The 25,861-nt window shown below is 41.6% G+C and overlaps 1 protein-coding gene across 1 annotated transcript in view; it reads left to right on the top strand.

Annotated features, from left to right (window-relative positions):
* MYCBP2 (MYC binding protein 2) overlaps nt 1–25,861 on the top strand; it is a gene marked incomplete in the record, with an annotated part of 5,088,083 nt that overhangs the window by 4,197,508 nt on the left and 864,714 nt on the right. The window contains 1 exon segment of the mRNA XM_044072904.1: nt 8,036–8,137. Within this exon segment, the coding sequence (XP_043928839.1) occupies nt 8,036–8,137 (102 nt within the window).

The following is a 25,861-nucleotide window of genomic DNA, read 5'->3' as shown; positions in this document are numbered from 1 at the left end:
AAATTGCTGAAAATGTATTACCACTGGCCTTCCCCATGTAGGAAGAATGATCAAAAGATGGTAAGGCCCTACCATTGAAGGCAGAGAGTTATGCTAGGTCCCTTCTTAACCTTTTCTGCAGATCTTACGACTCCTGTTGTCAGCACATAAACCAGCTACTTGAGTTGTGTATTCTACTAAGTGGAACACTTCTGATTTAAGCACTGCCATCTGAATTCTCATCACCTGCAAACAAAATTTGCTGTGGATTGCTGCCTAGCTCTCTCCTTCCTTCTTTGCTGTAAATACTGGGCATAAATAGTTGACCATCACTAAAAGGGGTGTTTTGCTTTCACATCCAGATGAGCTCATGATCCCATGACTGGAAATTCTTCTCCCTTCTGGACTGCGGTTTTCCTGTCTGTTTTATATGTATGTTGGGCTCAGATACTTGCCCATTAATTGCACTTTTTCATGAGCCTTTATTGAAGAAAATGGTGACCCATGAGGTGGTTAACCATGACATTTTCAGGGCTGTCTTACTGAATGTCATAATAGGGCATTGTAACGCACTCATTGTTTCTTCTTACTGCCTATGAGATGTAGTTTATGTCTTGGAACTTTATGCACTAATGTATAGTGTGTGTGCATGCTCATGCTAATTTGGTTTATACTCATGTTAGTTTGTTCAGGCTAGATGTTTACCTCTTCACTTCCCGAAGCATTCAGACCTAGGAAGGACTTTGCTACATGTGCATTAAGTACTCAAGCTGCACATGACTTTACACTCTTGCATTTTTACAGTGTAAGAATTATTTTTTACTTTGCATTAGGCAAAGTAGAAACTGTTGTTTAAGTAGGCTAAAGCTGTTTGGGTGTATCTCCTATGTATGTATGTTTTTATTTATTTCCATTTTTTACCAAGATAGTCTGATTAAGCAAAGATCATTTTCGGAGGAGGATTTGAAAGGAAAGATCAAATAATATGAGTGGAATACCTGAGCAAGTTGCATACATATTAAGACAGAATATGTGTGTGTCTGTGTGTGTGTGTGTGTGTGTGTGTGTATATATATATATATATATATATATATATATATATATATATATATAAATAAATGTGTGTGTATATAGGTTTGTGTGTATATGCATGTATTTGTGTAGTGAATATATATATATATGCGTGCGCACACACACTCACACACACACACATATATATATATATATATATATATATATATATATATATATACATATACAAGAATGTTACATTAACATCAAAATGACAGTGCAATCTGTGCACATAGTAAATTACATAACATAATGAGTATAATTAGAAATTGAAGGTATGTGAATGCATTTTTTTACTGGAGGTGAGAAAGTTTTACCAGCTAATTTAAGTGACATAAAGAAATGAGGTTGACTCTAATCAGGAAGTAAAACATGAGCAAAGGCAATCAGGGTATACGTGTGATTTTAATTTGCGAAAAATTTATTGTAATTTTGTTATGTTCTTATGTCAGTCAAAATTTACACTTTGCTTGATGGAAGGAAGAGACAATGTTCTTTGTGTTTCACTGTTGCAGTCACCTGTGGGTTATCCCTGCTGTGGTAACCCTCAGCCGGCCCGAATACCAGTGTCAGTATTATTATGTGCCGGCTGCTATCGTCTGTAGTCTGACGTCAGTTTGTCAGTACTATAAAGCAAGGCAGCCAACATCAGTCTTTCTTGCCGTGGAGCCCGTAGCAGTAGCAGCTTGCACGAGTGCTGGTCGGTCACTACCAGAAGTCGAACTTCAGCTGAAAACGTCTAAGGCTAAGTACCCTGTTGGGGACCCTTTTTTCTTTCTCTAACTGATGTCCGAAAAAGTTAACAATTGTTTCACCTGTGGAAAGCAGATTCCACACCAAGACTTTCATTCCTACTGCATCACTTGTTTAGGCCCAGACCATGACGTCCCTCATTGCCGGTTTTGTGCACTCTTTAATGCAAGAACCATTCGCTGTAGAGCTCTTTTTGTAGACAATTATTTTCATATTCCATCTTCGAATTCCGATATGGCGTCCATCAGCCAGAAATCCGCCGATATTCCAAAAAAAGTTAAGATAGAGACAGGCCACACAAGGCTAAGCCTTCCGACGATGCTACCGCTAAGCAAGTAGTCAGTTCTCCAGAATTCATTGAGGTGCTTTCGCAGCCCCTGATGCCCAACTCGCTTTCTACACAGGCCTCTGCCAAGACACTTTCGGAGTCCAGTATGTCGCAGAAATCCACTTCGTCTTCCGAGCCTTTGACTGTCTCTGCTTAGGTTGCATCCGGAGCCGCTACGCAGGCACCAGCTTCCGAGGAGACTGTTTGCACTACCGATTTCAGACAAAAAAAGTCTTCTCTTTCGACTACCGTTTCTCAGAGACCGACAGATTCTCTCAGGCCTCGAAGCCAGACCACTCCTAGGAAATCTGGTTCTAGCCACCATCTTGCTACTGCTCCCCCACCCCAACCCCAAATGCTTAAAATGGCGGAGGATCCCATCTCCTTTATCCGAGGTACTTTAGCCCACCCCAAAAAGGAAAATACTTCCTTCTCCAGAAATTTTGACAGAACAAGAGTCTGAGGAATCTGATTATTCTGCCTTTGAAGAGGAACAAACAGCCCTTAACTGTTTGAGGATTCAGATGCAAAGGAAACCATTCCCTCTGCCTCCCCTCCAGAGGACCTTTCCTTCCGGGAAACCCTCCACTCCGTCAGGGAGCATTTTCAATGGGAATCTTAGGACTACCCACAGTAAAAAAAAAATGACTTAAGAGAGTTTCTGGACCTGCCCCAGCACAGACCCCTGGCCATCCCTCCTGAATCCAGCTTAGGTTCTGATGCCCTGCCTCTTACTCCAGCTAAACCTGACAGGTACTACAGAGTAACGGATTCTCACAAGTACCTGTGCAGGAACCCTGTTGCAGACCCTAAGGTCATTACACAGGGACCCAAAGGAGCTAAGACTAGTTCTGCCAAGAATCCTCTTCCTTCTGACAAAGACTCCAGAGCTCTGGACAGATGGAGTAAGAAAGTATACACCTCTGCAACCTTCGCTATCAAAGCATTCAGTTGTCAGTTCCATATGTTAAAATATCAACAACACACCTTGGAACAAATAAAGCAGAAGATTGCTACCTCTCCTGATGGTGTCAACTCAAAAGAGCTGGCAGAATTACTTCACTCTGCTGGTCAAGTGGCCAAGCACTCATTACAATGTGGATATGACGCCCTAGAAGCCTCTAGCAGGGCAGCAGTGACATGATCTGTTATTAGAAGACATACATGGCTGAAGGAACAACCTCTCCTTGATCATGTCAAGTCTAAACTTATTGATGCACCCCTAGATAAGGAATGCCTGTCTGGAGAAAAAGCAGAATAGGTGCTTAAAAATATGGAGGGCAAAGCAAAATCTATGCAAACAGTAAAAGATTTCTTTCAAGTTCAACCACCCAGATTCAGGAGAAACTTCCCCTCTAAGAACTGGGCCTTCCCTGCACTCAGCAGACAGGGCCAAAGTATGCCCAGCATGGACAGGACTTCCAGGCCCCTATCCCAGGGCCAGCAAAGAAGTAAACAATGGACCACTTCCGCCTCAAAGGCAGACAGTTCTAAGCCAAGCTTCTGTGGTAAGCACTCACAATGACTCCCCCCCCCCCCCTGCCCTCCTGTCACTCATCTAAAACTAGGAGGAAGGCTCACCCTCTTCAAGGGCAGTTAGGTCTCTATAACCAAGGACCAATGGGTTTTAAAAATAATTTCTCAGGGATACAGATTCTCCTTCAGCGAATTCCCAATTCCAAGAGGGTACCCAGACCACCCCCCAAACCAGTGGGCAGAGGCATTAAAACAGGTAAAAACTCTTAATATCCCAGAGTGCTATATAACCTGTCCCTCCAGATCAAACAGGAAAAGGTTTTTACTCCAGACTGTTCCTTGTTCCCAGAAAAAGAGGACACTTGGCACCCTATCCTGGATCTATCCAGACTGAACACCTCCTTGGTGGTCCCCAGATTCGAAATGCTAACCTTGCAGCATCTCCTGCCTATGCTCGCACAAAATGCCTGGCGGGTGACACTTGACCTAAAAGATACCTACCTCCACATACCCATCCGGGAATTGTGTAGAAAATTCCTGCATTTCAGAGCAGGCTGTCAGCACTTTCAGTTCTCTGCACTGCCCTTTGGCTTATCTACTGTTCCTAGAGTATTTACCAAATGCTTGGCCCTGGCTATAGCATTCTGCAGGCAGAGAAATATGCAGATTTACCCGTACCTGGACGACTGCCTCATTCAGGCGAACAGCAAAGAAAAGTTTCTCCAGGATCTTCTCTTTGTCAAAAAACTCCTAACTTCCCTAGGGTTCACCATCAACAAGAAAAAATCAAAGCAAAATCCTACCAGGAAAATTGTTTTCCTAGGAGCTGTACTAGACACACAAACCCTAATGGCCTTCCTATCCCCAGAAAAGCAGAGCTTCCTGCCTCTCTATTTCACCCAGCTGGCTTCCAGAAGTCACCTCACTGCGAGGAAGGTCCTGCAAGCCCTGGGATACTTGGCATCTTACATCCTTCTCATCTCCTCTCACTAGGCTGCACATGAGAAAGCTTCAGTAGTACTTAAAGAACCTTTGGCGTCAGCACTCTGTCCCTAGAGACCACTCTCCCACTGATTCCTTGCATAAGGGACGAATTTCTCTGTTGTGCAGAGGCCTGTGCCATGAACAGTGTCTTCCATTCATCCTCCGCCTTTCCGGCCAGACCATCACCACCGACACCACAGACATAGCTTGGGGCACTCGCCTAGCAGGCAGGTGTACCAAGGGCTTTGGAATGCAAAGCAACTTCACTTGCACATCAACCAAAAAGAAATGATGGCAGTGCAAAACGCTCTAACTTTCTTCCAACCCATCTCAGGCCAGGAGTTCTCCTTATAAAAACAGAACACCACAGTAATGTGGTACATCAACAAGCAGCGGGACACCCAATCTTACCCCCTGTGCAGGTTAGCCATGAGTCTGTGGCTTACAGCCACCTCCATGGGGCTACAGCTGATTTCCCAATAGTTACCAGGGATCAACAACACACTGGCAGACCACCTAACCAGAAACTTACTGGACCCCCACGAATGGCAGCTCCACAGAGAAATCTTTCTGCAAATCATCCAGGAGTGGGGGGCCCCAGAGGTGGACCTCTTTGCCTCACACCTCAACCACCAGCTGTACAAGTTTTGTACCAAGGAGTATCACCTCTGAGCATGGAAGGTGAATTCCTTGACCTTCCCCTGGAGCTCCCTCTTTGTGTATGCATACCCTCCTCTGCCCCTCATTCCCAAGGTTCTGATCAAAGTAAGAGAGGAGAGACCAAAGGCAATCCTCATCACTCCATATTGGCCCAGACAGCATTGGTACCTCTTACTACGCAGTTTGACCTTGCAGCCCCCCAAACCTGCTTCCCCTAAGGTCAGACCTCCTGACTCAGGAGAGGGGGAAGGTACTGCACCCAGACCTACAGGCGCTCAAACTTTCAGCATGGCTCATACACTAAAAACTAGCAAGAAGTCACTGTTAAACAAACAGGTCCTGGACATCATCACAGAGGGGGGAAGGCCCAGCACAAGAAAATCTTATGCTGGAAAATGGAAAAGATTCTGGAAACAATCAAAAGGGGGCAGTACCTCCTAACCTTCCATCCCTCTCATCCTGGATTACTTTGCAGAGTTGCTCAATAGTGGCCTCTCTTTCTCCTCTATTAAAATCCATGCCTCGGCCATTTCTGCCCATTATGATTCAGATCCACCCCTCTTTTGTCACCCTTTGATTAAGCAATTCTTCAAAGGGGCTTCTAATATCAGGCCTCCCAGAAGACCTCCTACTCCTCCCTGGGACCTGAATTATGTGTTAGAGAAACTAACCTTAACTTCTTTCGATCCTGCCACTTCAACAGAATTGAAATACCTCTCCTGGAAGACTGCCTTCCTACTAGCTATCACCTCAGCCAGAAGGGTGTCTGAATTTCAAGCCCTCATGGCTGTCAAGCCCTTCATAATTTTCCATGCTTACAGAGTCTCCCTGAGGACTAATCCCTCCTTTATGCCCAAGGTGGTATCTGACGTAACCCTTAACCAGGCCATACACCTTCCCACCTTCTTTCCCAACCCTCAAAACAAGGGGGAAAGAATTCTGCACTCACTAGACGTGCACAGACTACTCAGATACTATCTGGACTGCACCAAACTATTCAGAAAAACTGACCAGCTTCTGGCAACCGTTGCCTCAGGGGCAGAGGGGAAGCCCATCTCCAAACAAACCATTTCCAAATGGATTTCACACTGTATCCATTTTTGCTACAGACTACATGGGAAACCCATCCCTAATTCGATCCGTACCCACTCCACTAGGGCAACCTCCACTTCTACTGCCTTCCTCAGAGGAGAGTACCTACCAGGGACATTTTGGAAGTGACCACCTGGACCTCTGTGCATACCTTTACAAAGCATTACCACCTACCTCTTTTTACTAAGTCTAAGGCAGGGTTTGCTTCTGCAATTCTGCAGAGCCTCCTGACCCATACCTAGGACTCTTACCTATCCTTCCACTCTTTACCTCAGGTTTGGGAATCCTCCCACAGGTGATGCCTGCAAAAGTGAAACACAAAGAACATAGTACAGTTGTGTACACTTACCATAAATGTAGATGTTCGAGTGTATTCACTGTTGCAGTCTTGGTTTCCCTCCCTCCATCTTAATTTTCACTTCTTCCCCTAGGGGGACACATGCTTCCCAAGGTGGCTTTTTGCCACCAGGACCGCTTCTCTCTTTTCCCTTGTGCTTCTGACTGGTTAGGGCAAGAAAAACTGATGTAATGACGTCGGCTTCCTTGCTTTATAGTACTGACGACCTGACGTCAAACTACAGGCGACAGCAGCCAGCGCACCAAAAACATTGACTCTGGTGTTTGGGCCAGCAGAGGGCTACCACAGCAGGGATAACCCACAGGTAATGACTGCAACAGTGAATACACTCAAACATCTACATTTATGGTAAGTGTACACAACTGTACTTTCTTCAAGATGTAGTCAGAGCCTTTTCTTTGTGGTATATGGCTGCATCCAGTTTTTATTTCAAAAAAGTTGTAACTCTGAATGATTGGTGTTTCACCACTTGGTCTGAGGTCTATATGGTTAGTCTTGGTTACTTGGTCTATGAGTGTTCTTTAGGAGTGTCCAGCAGGGTTGATTGATATACTTTTCTGTGTAGTAGTTCATTGCTGTTGTTTCACCTTTGACTTCTGTTGCTTAAGCATTTTAATCTGGTGATTTGAAATTCAGCTATAAAGATGTGTATACTGTAAAGAAAGTATTGTCTGTGATAGTTTCCACAATAGATCTTTAGAGATTGCTCATTCAGTGGATATGTTTGTCCATACCTCCCAGAGAATTTCTTGTCAGTCTTAAGAATTGTGATGCCTTTATTCTCCTGTACCACACAGCCTTATACCAGTGCTGCTTCAAGCACCCTGATGTAAGAAACAGAAGCTCCAGTTTTGTAAACTTTATTTATTGCTGTTTTGTAAACCTTCATACTGCTAGATGAAAGACGCTTACATTAATGGTGATACTGGATTCATCATCTGCAACTGCTGTTAAGAAGTTTTTACTTAGAGCGTCATGCGGTGGCAGTATGTTTAAAGCGTTACTACCTGTTGGTTGAGAAACTTTCAGATACTTGAGGTATGATAGGTGTTCCCTAATCTTGCCTCATTACATCTTCTAAAATATAACGAATTTGGAAAATATAAAATCAGTTAAGGATACAACGTAACATTTAGACAGATAACATAAAAAGCATGATTGATTGTTGTTAAAATAGTTTGCAAATGTTAATTAGTGAATTTTCTGTTTAATTAATAAAAAAGATAGATGTGCTTCATTTAAAGTGCTTTGTTTTGCTTTCATTTGTCCCCTTTTTCTGTGTATGCTTAACATTTTAAATGCTACTGCCTGTCTGCCACTGTTTTCTACTGTAGAATCTCCATCCCGCAGTCTTGCTTCTCGTGAGCGCATTTTCAAAAGTAATGGTGTTGCTGGGCCTGCCTCTGCACTGTCATCTTTGTCTCACAAGCAAAAGGGTGGGTATGCATGCTTCTGCTGCTGGGTTAATGATTTTTTTTTACTTGATTAATAGGGACCACTGCTGCTTCATTCCTTGCTTTGTTTTCTACTTGTTCAAGTTTTCATTTCATGCATTGCAAATCCTTATTGGTATTTAAAATTTCACTAGTACTCACATTAATGAACTGTGATATTTTTAAATTAATTTGTCATCTTCATCTGTTCCAACAGTTATCTGAAGTTGAGTAGCTTGTACTGTAACTTGATATTGATTTTAAGTTTAATTACTAGTTGACAAAAAACTAACTTCGCTTTTACTTAAACAACTTGTTTTAAGGATAGCCAAAACAGACTGTTATACATACAGAACTTAAGATTTTATTAGTGTAATCCATGGAAAATTTGGCAGTAATGATGGCATGGTGCTGCTTGTACTGATACCAGTCATTGGTATTTAGCTAACATCCTAAATGGTATTGTGCTGTACTGTTTTCAGTGCTTTTGACAGTGTTAAAATTTGGCAGTTTGATGATGCCAGTGTTTCACTTTGATTTCTCATTTAATCACAAATAGTAAAGTTATTTTTACAGTCCTTTGTCTACATTATCTGTTTCTGTGTTTATCTTCAATTGCTGTTATGATATATAAATAAGAATGGCATTACTGTTGAACATTCTCTCATGTTTGTTGCCTGATTTTTGACTGTAATATTTGAGTTTTGTTAGAATTTGGTTGTATGTATTACATTGAAATGAAGCAAGTGCTGTCTTTACCATTTGGTTAGTTTCTTGTGTAAACTCTGCACTGCCTGTTACATAACTTTTTAAATGTCTTTGAGCTTCAAGAAGCCACATGTCATCATTCATCCCTTAACTGATTGCCATTTCCAAGAGGTCTGTTCCCAAACCACCATCTTTTTGAGATATTTTGCTGTCTGTGCTTAAACAGCTGTGCTTAATATTTTCTTATAAAAATTTCAGAGAAGGATACTGCAGAAAGTGATCCGTAAAGCACAAGTAAATTATGCTGCTAGTTTGCAAGACAGAAGACTGACTGTGCCAAGACTGTATCATAGAGAGATAAAGTCCTAACCGTGGCCCATGTGACATATGTTTGATTAATGATGTGCTGGCAGGAAGGGATTGGAATGCCCATCCATGGAGAAAGCCATTCATCTAGGCATTCCCTGTAGGAAGACAAGGTTTATAGAGGGGAGTGGCCATCGGATGTAATAGGAGAATGTAGGGGAGATGAAACAGTCAGTAGGATAACCTCCCAGGATGCCCTTGATTTCCATTCTGGCACCAGCCTTAAAAATGGAGATAGTCCTAGGACAGTAGGAGAGATTGGTAGACCCAGCAATGGGCAGAAACACTGATGTAGCCATAATGAATAAAGCAGAAGGGAAGCTTAAAAAGAAAAAGCTGCATCTTTATTTTTAGTGAGAAAAAGTGTGTCATTTTTATGGTACAGCATTAAATGAATAAGATATCACTTTTTTTAGAACTGAAGTGTCCTCTGCATTATATATTGTATTTGAATAGATTTTATATTTGTTTTCTTGAAGAGAACTGCTAGGTACATATTTATTTTAAAATGAATATTTTGCAGATGTTGCAGCTTCAGTTTTTTGATAACCAGTGTAGCCTGAATTTAGTTCTGACTACAGATGTCAGTGTTGCAATACAGCTTCAATTTTATATATTCTTATAAAAGGTAACACCCTTGTTATCCCCTGCACAAGGTTGGGGTCATTCTTATGTAGCACACTGTTATACTTTGCTGGAGCATTTAAAATGCCTGAAAATTATACTTTTTCTAAGAGAGAACCTTTATTTTTACCTTTGATAGTGTAAGAGCATACTAATGATATAATTCTGATGATATGGGTTTGTCAGTGTCATGGAAAAAATCATTTTTCCATAACATTTTTATTCTTTTGATGTTCTGAGGGCAGAGCCAATGCAGGTATTCATTTGGCATGAGGCAGAGAGAACTAATCTGGATGGGATGACACTGAGTTTGGTGGTTTTCTAAACTGTCTCTAGATGTGTGTGTGTGTGTGTGTGTGTGTGTGTGTGTGTGTGTGTGTGCGTGCGTGCGTGCGTGCGTGCGTGCGTGTGTGTGTGTGTGTGTGTGTGTGTGTAATGGGACCATCTAAAAAAAAGTCCACCTGTACTTTGTCGCATATTGTCTACTCAGAGGCGATCTCTGCTTAACATACATTGCCTTTGTTTATAAGTTCCATGATAATACGTTCCATGGCCTTGCAGATCAGGCTCGTCAGGCTGATGAGGCGGTAGTTCCTGGGATCCAAGGTGGATCCCCCCTTGTGGAGTGAGATAACTGTAGCTGTGTGCCACTCAGTGGGCACGAAGCCTGAGGTGAGGGTATGATTAAACATGACACTTAGGTGAGATGCCAGTTCATTTTGTAGTTCATGTAGTACACAGCCTGGGATGTCATCTGGTCCCATGGATGCTGTATTCTTAGCTTTGTAGAGTGTGTTTTTTACCTGTGTGGCCGTTATTACCGGAATTTGGCAATCTTCCAGTATTGAGATGGGCCATTTAGGGGGTGAGAGGGGGGTGAAGTTGGCACTGAATCAATCTGCCAGGATATTGGCAATATCCTTGGGATCAGTATATTTAATGCCATTCTGTTGTAGCTCAGAGCAGATCTGAGCATTGCCATTTAGATTCTTGACATAGTTATAGAATGCCTTGTGGTTGTCTTTGGAATCTTTGGCGATTTTATTTTCGTAACTAGCTTTGAAGGATTTTATGAGGGATCTCAGCTTCTTACTGAGGCTGGTAAGGGAGTTTTTTGCATCTTGGGATTTTCTTCTTTTCTGCAACAGTTTTTTTCCTTTTGTTGTAATGTTTTTTTATGGCAAGGGACCACCAGATTGGTTTTCTTTTTTTGGAGGAGAGCATCTTGGTTCTATTTGGGATGGCACGATTCATGCATGAGTGGATGTGCTCGTACAGTGCCTTAGTGTAGGACTCAGCAGTCGAACTTTCAGTTCCCGTCTGCATGGGTGTCATGAAGTTTGTAACTTCTGACTTGAGTACCATGAAGTTGGACTTGGAGAAGTTTTTTATGGAAGTTTCCTTACTGGGGGGGTGGGATGTGGTTGTTAAGGGTGATTAGCTTATGGTCTGACCTGACCAACGAGGGGGTGACCATAGGTGTGGAGCATCGATTTCCCATGTTGGTAATGACCAGGTCTAGGATATTGGAGCCCCTAGTGGGACTATGGATTAGTTGATCCAGGGCATTGGAATTTATGAATTTCAAGAACCATTGGGCGAAGGTGTTGGTGCATGAGTAGTTTTCCCAGTTAGTGGCAGGGTAGTTGAAATCACCCAGTATTGGGGTGTTTGGTTGTATATTAATATTTTCCAGTATGTTTAGAAAGGTGTAGTGAGAATCTTGGGGCATGGAGGGGGATCTGTAGCAAGCTACAGTTTGGATTGCAGTCTTACCTAGTGTTAGTTGCACCTGGAGAATTTCAGACACATTGTGTTGGGCAACTAACCTGGTGGTGTGAATATTCTTGGTGAATATGGACACACTTCTACCTTTAGTGTTTCGATCCTGGTTTGGTAGCCGAAAAGTGTGGTAAGAGTTGTAGCTTGGTATTGCAGGGGTGCTCTCTGGAGCCTTGAACCAGGTCTCAGTTACTGCACAGATATCGATGTTCTCCATTTTTAGGAGTGCCTCGAGAGAGTGCATTTTGAGATTTAGACTTCTAGCATTGAGTAGCATTACCTTCAGATTTTGCATGCTTTGTACCTCTTACGGTGGTGGTTTTGTCCTTTGAACTTTGCCTAAAAAGGCACTATAGGGGTGGCAAGAGCCTTAGCCGGTAGCCTGAATCCCAGGGGCGACAGGTGCAGACCATCTCTGGCAAAGCATCATGGTCTGTCGATCATGTCGTCCCAGGCAGACAAATATTGGATCCCCTTTGAATGACACCAGAAGCTTAGCCAGTTGTTGAAGTCAATCATTTTGTCATTATATTGTGGTATCATTCTGGGCGAAGGCAGGATGCTACTTAGGGCTGGGGTCATACCTGCCTGGGCCACATGATCCGAGAGCTCTTCCATGTCTCTTTTCATGTAGTCCAGGGAAGTACGTCTTAAGTCATTCACTCCAACATGGACAATGACAGAGTCATATTTGTACTTGTTGTGGCGTGACTTGAGTGCGTGAGTTATGTGGTGGATCCTGGCACCCGACAGGCAGCTCACTGTAATTTTCTCCTTGTTCAGCCTGGTGAAAACAAGAAATTTCTCTAAAAGTGCATGTTTATTTGGATGTTTACAGAAATATGAAAAAAATATATGTGATGTTATAATTAGCAGTACAAAAATTATGCAAGTTCTCCCAAGATATACAACTTAAAGTTCAAATATCACTGTTTTCTTCAGTATTACTTAAGGTTTCACCTAATAAAGTGGATATGGAAGTGTTGCTTATTTTCATAATTACAAACAAAACACCTATCAGTATTTCCAGTACAGTGGAATATAATAAACCAGCATTTTTAGTGATTTGTCCTGCCTGGCACATTGGTGTTTCACACCATATACCTCAATAAAATGTTTTCTCAGTTATGAAAATATTAACAGATATATAAAAATATGAATAATAGGTGTCAAACAAAGATTAATTTCTCCAATGCAGGATATCCTAGATTAACAGTCTTAGTGTCATTTTGGTAATAGCTCCTTGCCCTTTTTAATACTAAAAAACAACCAGAGCACTTGGAAAAAGCCCACAACTACCTATTATTGGCTGGTAGGTCACTTAAAGAAACCAGATCCCAAAAAGTTTTGGATGCCGTAAGGAGGTATGGGTATGAAGTAGAAGTATATAAACTATGCATTATAGCATTGAGTGAGTTAAAATGACCTCATAACATGTATATTGTAAAACTCATTTCAGCAAAAGTTTGTCAACAGGAAAAGTATTAGTTCCAGATGTTCTGTTACAATCCTTGCTGTATGAAGAACACGACAAAAAAGAGTTGAGAGAAGAGCACTTGCGTAAAGTCCATGTATCATGATCAAAGTTAACCTAACAGTTGGTCTTGGATGATTTTTTTCATCCTTCACTTGGCATGGAGCAACATAGTTTCCACCCCCTCCCAGCAGACATTAGCCTCATAGATGCCTTCACTGAGTACAGATCTGCACTGACACCAATTTAAAGTTTTGAGCCACTGACAGTTGTTGACTCTCAGTTTAGCAGGTGACAGTAGATTTGATGCAACACACTGGTATATCTGCATTTGAACCCACCAGTGTCATTGGCTAATATTGTTGTGATAGATCTGCCACTGTTTCATTAATGTGGCAAGAATCCTGTCTAAGATTGGTTGGAGGCCCTTGTAAGTGAATTTCGAGATGTTCGTCCAGTGTTATTCTCATTTTAGAATGTATTCATTGCAGTCTGGCATCATTCAGTAAGTTTCCTCCTTTTGCCTAAAGGATTGATAAAATATACAGTGTGTTTACATTGTCTGTCTTTTTTTTTTATAATAACCTCTGGTTGCTGACAGTATTTGGTGTAGTTTTCAGGGCTTCAAATCCAAGTCCTAATTTCTGAATCACAGCCCTGGGAGAGCAAAGGCAACACACTGGACAGGCTTTATAAGCAATGATTCATTGTTACTATCCTATACATTAGAACACTGCCATATGTGGGACAAATTATCGTATTCTTCAATCACTGCATGAAAGACACTTTAAGAAAGCTTATGGACTCTCCATCTCTGAACACTTTGGATACCCAGAAACTTTTGATTGTGGTAAAGAATGTAGTATTGTATACACTACAGTGCGGATTAGTCAGCAGCAATATATTTGCATATGCTGGCATGCCTAGCTACAACTGACTAAATTTGTTACAATCCTTAATTAAAGTAGGCTTCTTAGATGCTCCATTCATGGGTCCCACTCCTGGCTTGAAGTCTAATGACAGTTTGAGAGAAAAAGGGAGCTGAATTAGGTTCATAATATATGTTCTCCCCCTCCTTGTGAGCATATTAGATACGAAAGTGTGCCTCCCCAATTTTTCATTTGACTTGTATAGTTTTGTCAAATTAAAAATATATTTTTCCTGTAAAGGGGACATCCCATCATATCCATTGTGCCTATTTTGCTAAAGACATAGGATTAAGTTCTGCTCTGTCTCCTCCCTCCCACTTCTCACCAGGTAGAGTTTGTAGAAAATAAAAGGCAGAAAATATACAGGAGGTCAGGATTGGACACTCTAAACTGGCCCTAGGTATTATGAGTGTGTGCGTGTGTGTGCCTTCTGTTGAAGGTTGGGCGCCGGGCTGGCAACTCAACACTGTAAAACTCCACTGCCAATCATGAGCGGACAGATGATCCGCTGTGGTGACCCCTAACTGGGAAAAAGCCGAAAGAAGAAGAAGATCAAGGAGGGCAGGGTCCCTAATGACATAGAATACAAGGCATAGGTCACCCTGCAAGAGCCTATAAGAAAATGCACAAAGGGATAGCGCTTCAAGCCTTACCTGGTAGTGCAGGGACTTTAGGCTACCAGTATTCTTGGTTATAAACCTCTGGTGCTTTTCCTGTTTAACATATCTGGAACAGTACATCCTAAAGGGTTTATTGTGCTCTGTAACCGGTCTAATTAAGGCTGCATACAGATGAATGTTAACTTCTTTTGACCTAGATGATATGCCGTTACATATTAGTTATCTGAATAGAAGGATTTCCTGTCTGTAGTTGCTATGTTATGGTCAAAAGGGAAGGAATTATTGACCTAGGTTCCAATATCCCTGACTACTACATTATCATTTTAGAGTAGGATTTTAGCTGTACTGTACATTGATGGGAAAAGTTGCTTACCAGATGTGACAATGCTATACTTTTTGCCAAGTACTATACTTTTTTGCATTTAATTTTAGTCCTTTTTTGCACATCACTTGTTTCTGAGTATTCATTCCTGCTGTAAGGAATGGTTAGCAAAAGGAGATTTGACAGTAACACCCATTATACAATCATCTGCAAACTTAGTCAACAGTCAGTGTTCAACATTAAATCACTGTTGCAGTACCCTTGGCTGTTAAGAGTTGTATCCTGTCAGAGATGTGACTATTTGGCCAGCTTTTCAAAGCTTAAGGATACCTCCCACGTGCTTTAACTGTTACAAGCTGAAACAGAACTCCATTTTAAAGGCAATTAAGTGACAAAAGCTTCAGAGCTTTCCTGCCACAGGATAGGAGGCAGTAGCCCTGAATGGCAAAAATGCTAGGAAAATACAAGTGAAACGAGAGACTCTATCTACACACTTGTAGCCTAATAACCTTTCTAGGAACAAAGGGTTATCTTGCGTGGTAATTTGGGGACTTAGGGTGTCCTGTAGCAGGCTGTAAGTTAATAGTTTGTCTTGTTCCAGGTAAGTCATACTTCTGAGACTCGGTCTTGAGGTGATGTGGTCCTTGACAACTATGGAAACACCATCACAGTTCATATCAGACCTGAATGCATGGTAAGTGCAGAACCTAGGTGTGGAGGAAGTGCTATCCTTACACTGAAACCCAGTCTTAGTAACTATGCAAATATATGCATTCCTGTTGGAGAAGAACAGAAGGATATTTTGCAATAAACAAGTAAGTATGAGAGGGGATCAGTGAAGATTACATGTCTTCATCCTTTATTTTCATGCTTCTTCTGCCCAGAAAGTACTCCTGGAGAAAAGAGGGATCATGAAACTCTTAAAAGAAAAAAATCATTTTACGTTTTCCTGAGACTGTATCTGGAGAAGAGGTTATTTTCTTCATATTGTTAGAAAGACCAAAGATTTAAAACATGTATTAGATTTTAGTATTTTGAATTATTTTGTTATACACAGGAGATTACAGGTATTCACATCCTAAACAGATAGGGTGGGAAAGTGGTGTTGAAAATGCATGATGTGTATCTACAAATTAAGGTTATTCTATTATGCAAAATTCTTGTACCTCAATGTGGGCAGTTGTCATTGGGTCAGACATTCCCCACTTGACCTGTCATGAGCTATAGTGGTCTTTACAAAATACCTAAAGTATTAGGTTTATGAGTCCGAAACAAATTCCAACAGGTTGGTTCATATGTGGACAATTTGCTTTTTGTGGTTCTATCCAAAGAGGACTTGGAAAGAGGGAAGGACTTTGCATTGCCCCCATTTCAGGATCTTAGTATCAACACAAATGTGCCATATCCTTCTTTGTTACAAGTCTGGAAATTCATTAGGATGTGACCGGCTTCGGTATGAGAAGAAAAGTTTCCTCACTGAGGATCATTCTCACTCCATTGTCATAGTAGTTTCTCTAGTTCTGGCTTTCTCACATGTACAAGTTATTTTGGTTTTACTTGTTTTGGGGCCCACGGCATTGTTCACAGTTGCCATCCTTGTAGCAGGACTGCACATGAGACCACTGCCATTATTTTCATCATCTCAGTGATCCCAATATCTGTCACTGTTGATTCACTTATTAGGTGTCAGCAAGAAAATGTTTGGACTGGTGGTTCCATTAATGCCATCTGTGCACAGAACATATTTTTTCGCAGATGTGGCTCAGGTAATCATGACCACTGCTTTCTGAAAGGGATGGTGAGCATCTTTTTCATTATAGTATTTATGGATTATGATCACTGCAGACAAGAGCTCACATGTAAGTTACGAGTTGTTATTGAATCTTGTTTAAGAAAAGAGTATAATGGATTTTCAGACGTGATTATCCTGTACTACTTAAACAGAGCAAGATTAGACTAGTTGAACCTGGGTCAAGATGCTGTATATCTTTAGAATTCTGTTTGGAATAGAGACCTGTCGATTTCTAGTATTAATTTTACAGGGGAGAGCAGAACAGCACTCTGCTGGACTTGTTACTTGTAAGAACTAAGCAAAAAAAATATCTTTGTTCCCTTGGTTAGAACTGTAAATCTGGATTTTTTTTACATTTCCATTTCCATTGCTATATAGCATAATTTTTTGTTGGTTTACATAGAATGACTAAAACATTGTAGATGTCTTCTCCCTTCCTTGGAGTGGTCAGAGTCATCAGGAAGGAAGTGAATTGCTCCATTTAGACCTTGACAAACATTAGTTTCACCTTAGTCACTAGCAGTCAAGAACATGACCCATGTGAGAATTCATTCCCATCTTTTGATAGTGAATAAGGAATATATTGCATACTAATCTATAGTTACTGTCACTTCAGACTTGGATGCATTCCAGAAGTGTTCAAAAGCATTGCAAAAATGTTGGAAACCGCTACAATGCATTCTACTAGAGAAAAAATGTTCTTGTTTGACACCAGTCCTCTTGTTTGGTAGCAGCAATGCATACCTCTCAACTGTACAGAATTTTGCAAAATGTACAGATTTTTTACTCATTTTTTTTTGGTAATTTCCTCATAAAATTTGTATTTTTTTCTGTGAAATGATTGCAGTCATTTTAGATTCATATTTCAACATCACCACCACTAATCATTTACCCCGCTTTTCCATTTGCTACACAAGGTTGGAGTGTAGTGTCAGCTCTTGTCATCTCTCGAATCAGTGCCACACAGGGTTGCCAGAAGTCCCTATTTGGGCAGGACTGTCCCGAGATCAGCAGCCTGATCCCGAGTCCCGCCCTGCCGGTTTAAATCCCAGCCAGCCTCCGCTTTGTTTGTTTTTTTTTTTGTTTTTTGATTGATTGATCCGTATACCTGGCATACGGGCCAATCAAAAATTGCTAAACACGGAGCTTCTTGTGTTCCGCATTAAACACGATAAGCTCTGTGTTTAGCGATTTTTGATTGGCCCATATGCCGGTATACGGGCCAATCAAAAATCGCTAAACACAGAGCTACTTGTGTTGAATGCGGAACTGCAATGCATTAAACACGAGAAGCTCCGTGTTTAGTGCAGAGCTACTGAGCGAGCTCAGTTCTTTAATGTGGAACTGTGTTCCGCATTAAAGATATATATTTTTTTTTTTTTGTGTCTTCACTTGCCGTGAGAGACCTTCTTTTTTTTTGTCCCTACCTGGGGGGCTGGAAATCTGGCAACCCTGGTGCCACACCTCCTTCCTACTTTGACAGTCATGCAGTATCACAGGTCTTCTCTTTGCTGGGCATCCTTATTTCCTCTTGCCTTCTTCCTGTCTGTCCCAAATCTTTTTCACCAGATTCTCTTTTGCTTTTCTGCACAGGTGCTAGAATGACCTTAATCTGTTCTTTAACCTTCTCTGCAATTGTAGCTACTTTGGCTTAATTTCTTCATCTGTCCCACAGTGTGCATCCTACCACTCATTTCAGACACTTCATCTCCATCACTTCTAGCTTCTTCAACTGCTGCAGCTTTAATGCCCAGGTTTCTGTACAATACATTAGTAATGGTTACAACCCTTGTTTTATACACCTTACTTTTCAGCTTCTTTGGCATTCTTCTGTTATATGTTATTTACACTAATAAACCTACAAAATCCTCTCTCTTTGACTGGATAACTTGTCTGTAATCCTCAAAAATATCACTTCCCTGAAACTCTGCACGACTCCCTCAGTGATCATTGTCTATTCAAACTTCTCAGATTCTCTCCACACTATAATGGACCACTTGGGTACATGGAGTGCTGTAAACTGTCCAGTTCTGATCCAGACATCCTAACATCTCTCAGCAATAAATTGGTCCTTCCTTAAGTGTGTACCTCTTGTTGATGCTGTGCTTAAATTCAGTTGTGTATTCCTTAACATTCTCAACTCCCTAACCCCCTTACGTACAGATAGAGTTAAATTATTCATATCTCCCTGGCTTACCCAAACCACACGTACCTTAATGCAAAAAAGAGAGAAAGGTTGGAGAATATAGTCCAAAACAAAATTCCCCTCCCACCTCCAGCACTATAAAGATCTACGCAGCCTTACAAAAAAAAAAAAAAAAAAACAATAATTGATGACAAGAAAAAGCTTCTATAGCAATTCTCCATCCTGACTCTTATCTAACCCTAAAAAATTCTGGTACTCTGTCAACCAAATTCTGTACCCAGGTAACCTCTCATCTCCCAAACCATGTCCAAACAATACAACCCAAGAAACAGCATCAGACTTCAATTCATACTTCATTGACACCCTTAGCAAACTTTCACTCCATACCAACTCTAGCACCAATGTTAATATCTCTCCTGACCCTCCAGCATCCCCTTATCCCTCTCAGGACTTCTGTCTGAAAACTGTCTCTACCAACTATATTAAATCATTGCTTCAGAAGTTAAAACCTTGCTCTCCTTTTGTTGATAATCTGCCACCACTCTTTCTTCAGAAGACAGCTAACTCTCTTGTCCTCCCCATCTCCATACTCATTGATGACTCCATCACTGAATCCAAAGTTCCCACTGTCTGGAAACAATTCTATACTGTACCCATTCATAAAGGAGGTAACTCCTCTGCACTTTCCAATGGCTGTTCTATCCCCTCTTTCCAAAATATTAGAGAAATGTGTCCACAACAAATCCTCCACTACTCCTACAAAAGACTTACCCCCCACACAACATGGCTTTCATCCAAAACACAGCACCTCCACTGCTCTCATACCCTTCTTAAACACCATTTCCCAAGTCAGAGACAATAATAATCTCATCTCTTGCCAAGCCCTTGACCTCTCAAAAGTATTCAACACTGTATCCCACCCTGTGCTGCTAGCCAAATGCTCTGAATTTAAGCTATCTTTTTAAACTATCTTGTGGTTTTCTAGTCACCTCTCTGATCAACTTCAGTCGGAAAAATGGCACTTGACTACTTTCCCTGCCTTACCTGCCAAGAGTGTACTTCAAGGATCTATCCTTGGCCCATTATTATTTAACATTTTTACTAATGAACTGTTTACATCCTGTCTGCAGTCTCCACTCGTGCAATATGCTGAGAACTCCAGTGTCATCACCATAGCCGACTCCCTCTCAGACCCAAGTACTCTCATACAAAAATCCTTCTTATCAATAGAAAACTGGCTCACCAAGAATCAGCTAATTCTAAATCCAAAAAAAAACTAAACTCCTGCTTTTCACTCCCAAAACTATGAACCATCTAAAGTCTTCCTTATCTGTCTCTTCCCTTAACAATACACTTATCTTTGTTGAACCTCACACAAAGCTTCTGGGGTCATCATAGATGACCAACTGAAATTTGATCTGCATGTCTCCAACAACATCAAGAAAATCCACCAAAAACTAGGACTTCTGTATAAAAACAAAAACGTTCTCTCCACCAGATCAACAATCTCCCTGTCCCATGCATACCTCCTTCCAAACCTATTCTATGGCTCGCAAATCTTCACTAAGCTTCAGACCATTCTCCTATCAAAATTAGAATCAATCTACAGCAAAATTGCATGATTCACTGCTGATCTTACTTACCACTCTCACCACTGTCTTGCCTTTTAAAGCCTAAACTGGCTAGAATTTCCCCATCAACTGCTTCTCTCTCAGCTTCATATCATACATTCTGTACTGAACCAGCCCTCCTCCTGTGCTGATTTTGTCTCTCTCTATATATCTTTCATAGGTCTCTCCAAAGCTGTGAACAAAACCTCCTCCCAATCTACAATCTGTACAGCTACTCCCCTGCCCAATCTTGGAATAAATTTCCCCTAGCTATCAGGTATATTAAACACCCACAAAAATTCAAGACTGCTACCAGAAGCTTTCTAAAAAGTACTTGGATCTGTCACTGTAATCACCCTCCATGACTATTCCACCTGCAACTCTCACCTTCTCCAACCCCCCTTTCCTCCTCTCATGACTACTGTCTGGCTGTACTTCAACATTTTTTAAAATACATCATTAATGAAACTTACAACTTACTCCAATCTGAGTTCAACTTAAGTAAACCTCATATCTACCATCCCTGTTTTTGTAAGGGTACTCCTCATACATGTAATTGACCCACAACTACAGAGGTTATACTGCTTGATTCAGTGGGTAATATTTGTATATAGTTTCTGTCTGTAAATAATGAACATCATGATGTGCTTTGTGCTTTTTATATCTTAATGTAGCTTTATATTTACTGCTATATATGTTTGTGATACTTGTGGAGCTTTTCTCCCCAGGCCTCCGCTGAAAAAGGGCTTTGACCCAGTTGGACTAACCCAGTCAACAAACGTTAAATAAGTAAATACTACCCTGACACACTTCGCCATTCAGCTGCAGCCTTCTGACTCTAGTTTTGAATTCTTCATTCAAACTTCTCTTCTCCTCAACCACCCCTTCAAAATACTTGAAGCTGTCAACCTGTTCCAGTGTGTTCCAATCTGTCTCAGTTTTGAGCTTCCCCCATTTGCTGCCATTACAATTGTCTTATCTGTACTCCATTTCATCCCATGTGCCTTCAGTTTTGTATTCCATTCCTGTATCCTGTGCTGAAGTTCTTGGTCAGAGTCTGCTTGTAATCCGATGTCATCTCCATACAGCAACTTTGTTGATCTTTCCCCTCCAGTATGTTTGTTAATGTAGTCCTATCACCAGTATGAGCTGCAGTGGGGTCAAAGCAGAGCTGTGATGCACACCAACTCCCACTGGGACCCTCTCTTTGAGACTGAACTCCGTTTGTACTTGGGTCATTAGCTCCCTGTACATAGCTTGCACTAATTCTACCAATGTTTCTGGGACTTCGAAACATCACAGGACTGCCAAATCAACTTTCTTGGGATCTTGTTATATGTTATCTCCAAGTCTGGGAATGCCCAGTGGGACTCTCTTTCCTCATCTCTAGCTTCTTTTCAACTATCTGTTTCACTGATAACATTGGCTTACTTGCACTGTATCCTGATCTTAATCCAAACTATTTATTTCCTAGCTTAATTTCTGCTACTCTGCATATTCATCTGTCATTCACCCTTTCCAGAACCTTCATACATTGTTACAGGAGTTTGATACCTCTGTACTGGCCACAGTTGTGGATCTCCCCTTTGTTTTTATACACTGGCACTAGTATACTTATTCTGCAGTCATCTGAGATGCGCCTTTCTCTCCATACTGCTATAAATACTCTCAGGAGCTGTTTCTCTTCTGTGTCACCCGAAATTTTGATCATATCTACTGTGATCTTATTTGAGCCTGCTGCTTTCTCTAGCTTAATTTTCCTTGGCGCTGTTACTTCATCTTCTAGGATGGTCTTCTCTTTTTTTTATTGTAGGTGTGTCTAGGGTAGGGCATGAAACTTCATGTCAAACCGAGCACCTCATTTGCCCTCTTCAAATCGAATCTGGACCATTGGATGGGTAACAGTAAAGTCATCCCAGGGGCACCTGTGTCCCTCTTGGACAGGGGCAATAGGTGCTGATCGTAGAAATAAGGGTAGAACTTGGCTAGGCTTGTAAGGGCCCTAAGGGTGTAAGCCTAGTAACTTCCTATGATCTTCTGTGTACTCCTTCCATCTGCCTTTGATGTCCTGTGGATTAGTGAGCAGGGTTTTGCTGGAAATCCTTATGAAGAGTGCTTGACTATCTTCTTTATCTTTCTGTCTTTGCCTTGCAACTTGATAGAGTTCTTTGTGCCATTTATCAAGTCACTCTCCAGAAACTGGTAGAGTGCTTTGCTCTTTGCAATCTCTACTCCTCTTTTAGACTCTGTTAGCCTGGTCTGTTTTTCAGTCTCCCACTTTTTCCTGCATTTCTTCTTTCTTTCGTTTGATGACTTGGTGGATTTCTGCATTCCACTGCCAGCTTTTTTTATATACCTTACTTTCATACACAGCTTGGCCACGTATCTATTCTATAGTCCTCACAAATTGTGTTTTGAGGGGCTGCCATGCTTCAACTCCACTTATTTCCTCTTCTGCATGAAGTGCTAGAGCACTGAGTGTTTCTTTGAACACATGTGCTTTCTCTTCAGTCAACTATCAGGTCTTCAGAGTAGTCTCTTTTGACCTTAGAGCCTTCTCTACACTGATTGGAACTGATAGTGGAAACCAGTGCTGTATTATGAGAAGACTGTTTCACTGGGGATGAGTTTGCAATAGCTGATTCTATCCTAGTGCCTTTTCCTTACTAGGAGGAAGTCTACCAGAGTTGCGTGTTGGCTACTGTTTTGTGTGATTTTGACAGTTTCTCTTGCTGAACCATGTGTTGGCCACCATTGAGCCGTTTGCTAGGGCAGATGTCTAGAATGACCTCTCCCTCTTTATTCCTATTGCCACACCCACATGGACCCTGGCAGTCTTCATATCCTTCCTCATCTTCTTGTCTGTTCCGATATGTACATTTAGGCCACCCATTATCAATGCCAGCTTCTATTGTCCTGCTGCATCTAATAGATCCAGCAACTGCTGTCTGAATGTCTTTTTCACACTGTCACATCTCTGCTGTGGGGCATAGGCTGAGACTAGAATCTCTGTACAATGGAGTCCGATTGCCATGCGTCTGTCACTAATTCTGATGACATCCCTCACAACGACCTTCTGAAGCCACAATGCCCAGACCATTTCTAGTCTGGCCTCTTCATTATTCTGAGGTGATCTCTGCCTAACGTGTAAAGCTGTGTCAAACCCAGAGCTGTTGGACATGCTACACTTAAAGAAATCCAAATCCCTCCGAGCTACACGCTCTAGGGACCTAAACCTTGTCACCACAATAAACAGGACATGCTGGATGGATAGATTCCTATCCCAGAGACTTCCCATACTCTGGAACAGGCTACCCATCTATGTCAAGCAAAGTTCTTCATTAGCACTCTTCATGAAAAATCTTGATGAGTGGATGGGAAATAGGAAATACACCCCGGGGATCACTTTTGTGTGTCTGCTCGACAGTGGCACATGAAAACAACTTTCTTGGGTGGCGTAAGCCAGGGAACCTTGTTGGCTAGGCTTATGTAGGCCCTTGGGCTGATAGCCTAGTACCTACCTATGAACCTATGAGTAGCAGACTCTGGATCCCAGGCAAAGTAGCTGTGCTGCTCTGCCTATTCATCTTCTGTCCTGGATACATAGGATATCAAGATCATCCTTACTGTCATGTCATCCACTTCCAAGCTGTGTTCTATCAGTGAACCTACAGTGAGTGTAAAATTCTCAGTTCATGTTTGGCAGGCTGATTGTTTTTTTACATCAAGCTTTTGTTCAGCAGAACTTTCCCAGGTAACCCAAGCTGGACAACAACATCCAGCCAGTAGCTTATTGACTCAGGGCTTCTGGGCTTTATTGCAGGCACACCCAATGGCCAATAGGGGGTACATACACCCCTCCCACTATTAGCATGTTTCACTGTCATAGGTTGGAGTAGGCCAAGTTCTCAACTCATTTATGACAAGCAAATGCGCATGCCCATTTTTGGCAACATTAGTCATCATGACTGAATCACTTCATCACGTCTGAATCACTTGGAGACAGTTTTTACACCATCAAGTAGCTATCCTTGACTTGGCTTTCAGTCTGTGACTCATGTTCTGTTGTCTTGAAGAATCTGTGCACCACAGTTGCCCAAAGCTGTTGGCCTAAATAGGCACAATCTAGAGTTTGTGTTGCACCATCTAGAGCCTGTATTACTGTCCACAGCTCTATCATTTGGTGACTTTGAGGTAGAAACATCGCACAGAGAGACAGTAAAAATATACCAACTGCATACAGACATTGGCTGGAAGTCAGGATCAAACCTTGTGCATGAGAGGCGAAGACCTTAACTATTGAACCAGCTGGTTTCTCTTAATTTCTATTTCATATCCTTCATAAAATGCATGCTAATTCAAATTCTGTTATTTTTTTCAAATTTCTAAGTTTATAGCAGCAGTTTCTAAAATCAGTTCTTATTTTTGGGGCTTTGGAGAAGAGGGAGAAGGCATGCCCGAAGGCAGGTAAAGGCTGGGACTGTGGTAGTGAGGTTTGGAACTTTGAATGTTGGCAGTATGACTCGTATAGGGAGAGAGCTAGCTGATATGATGGACAGAAGGACGGTTGGTATATTGTGTGTGCAAGAGACCAGATGGAAGGGGAGCAAGGCTAGGTGTATCGGAGGCTGGTTCAAAGTGTTTTATCATGGTGTGGATGGGAGGAGAAATGGTGTAGGGGTTATCCTGAAGGAACAGTATGCTAAGAGTGTTTTGAAGGTGAAAAGAGTGTCGGATAGAGTGATGTTTATGAAGCTGGAAATTGATGGTGTAATGATGAATGTTAGTGCATATGCTCCACAAGTTGCGTGTGCGATGGATGAGAGAAACATTTTGAAGTGAGTTGGATGAAATGGTGATGACTGTACCCAAGGATGATTGAGTGATGATTGAAGCAGATTTCAGTGGGCATGTTGGTGAAGGGAACAGAGGGGATGAGGAAGTGATGGGGTAGGTATGGTGTTAAGCAAAGAAATGCAGAAGGTTAGATGGTAGTGGATTTTGTGAAAAGGATGGACATGGCTGTGGTGAATACGTATTTTAACAAGAGGGAGGAGCATAGGGTGACATACAAGAGTGGAGGGATATGCACACAGGTGGATTATATCTTATGTAGAAGGGCTAGTCTGAAGGAGATGGGAGACTGTAAAGTGGTGGCAGGGGAAAGTGTAGTTAGACAGCATAGGATGGTGGTTTGTAGGATGACATTGGTGATCAAGAAGAGGAGGAGGAGTGTGAGGGCAGCACCAAGGATCAAATGGTGGAAATTGAAAAAGGGTAGTTGTGAGATGGAGTTCAGGGAAGAGTTAAGACAGGCACTGGGTGGCAGTGACGAGTTACAGAATAGCTGAGCT

Source organism: Protopterus annectens, chromosome 5.part1 (genome assembly GCF_019279795.1).
Source record: "Protopterus annectens isolate FY-2018-M chromosome 5.part1, PAN1.0, whole genome shotgun sequence".
NCBI lineage: Eukaryota > Metazoa > Chordata > Ceratodontiformes > Protopteridae > Protopterus > Protopterus annectens.
Note: the sequence above shows the minus strand (reverse complement) of the source record. Positions and strands in the feature narration are given on the sequence as shown.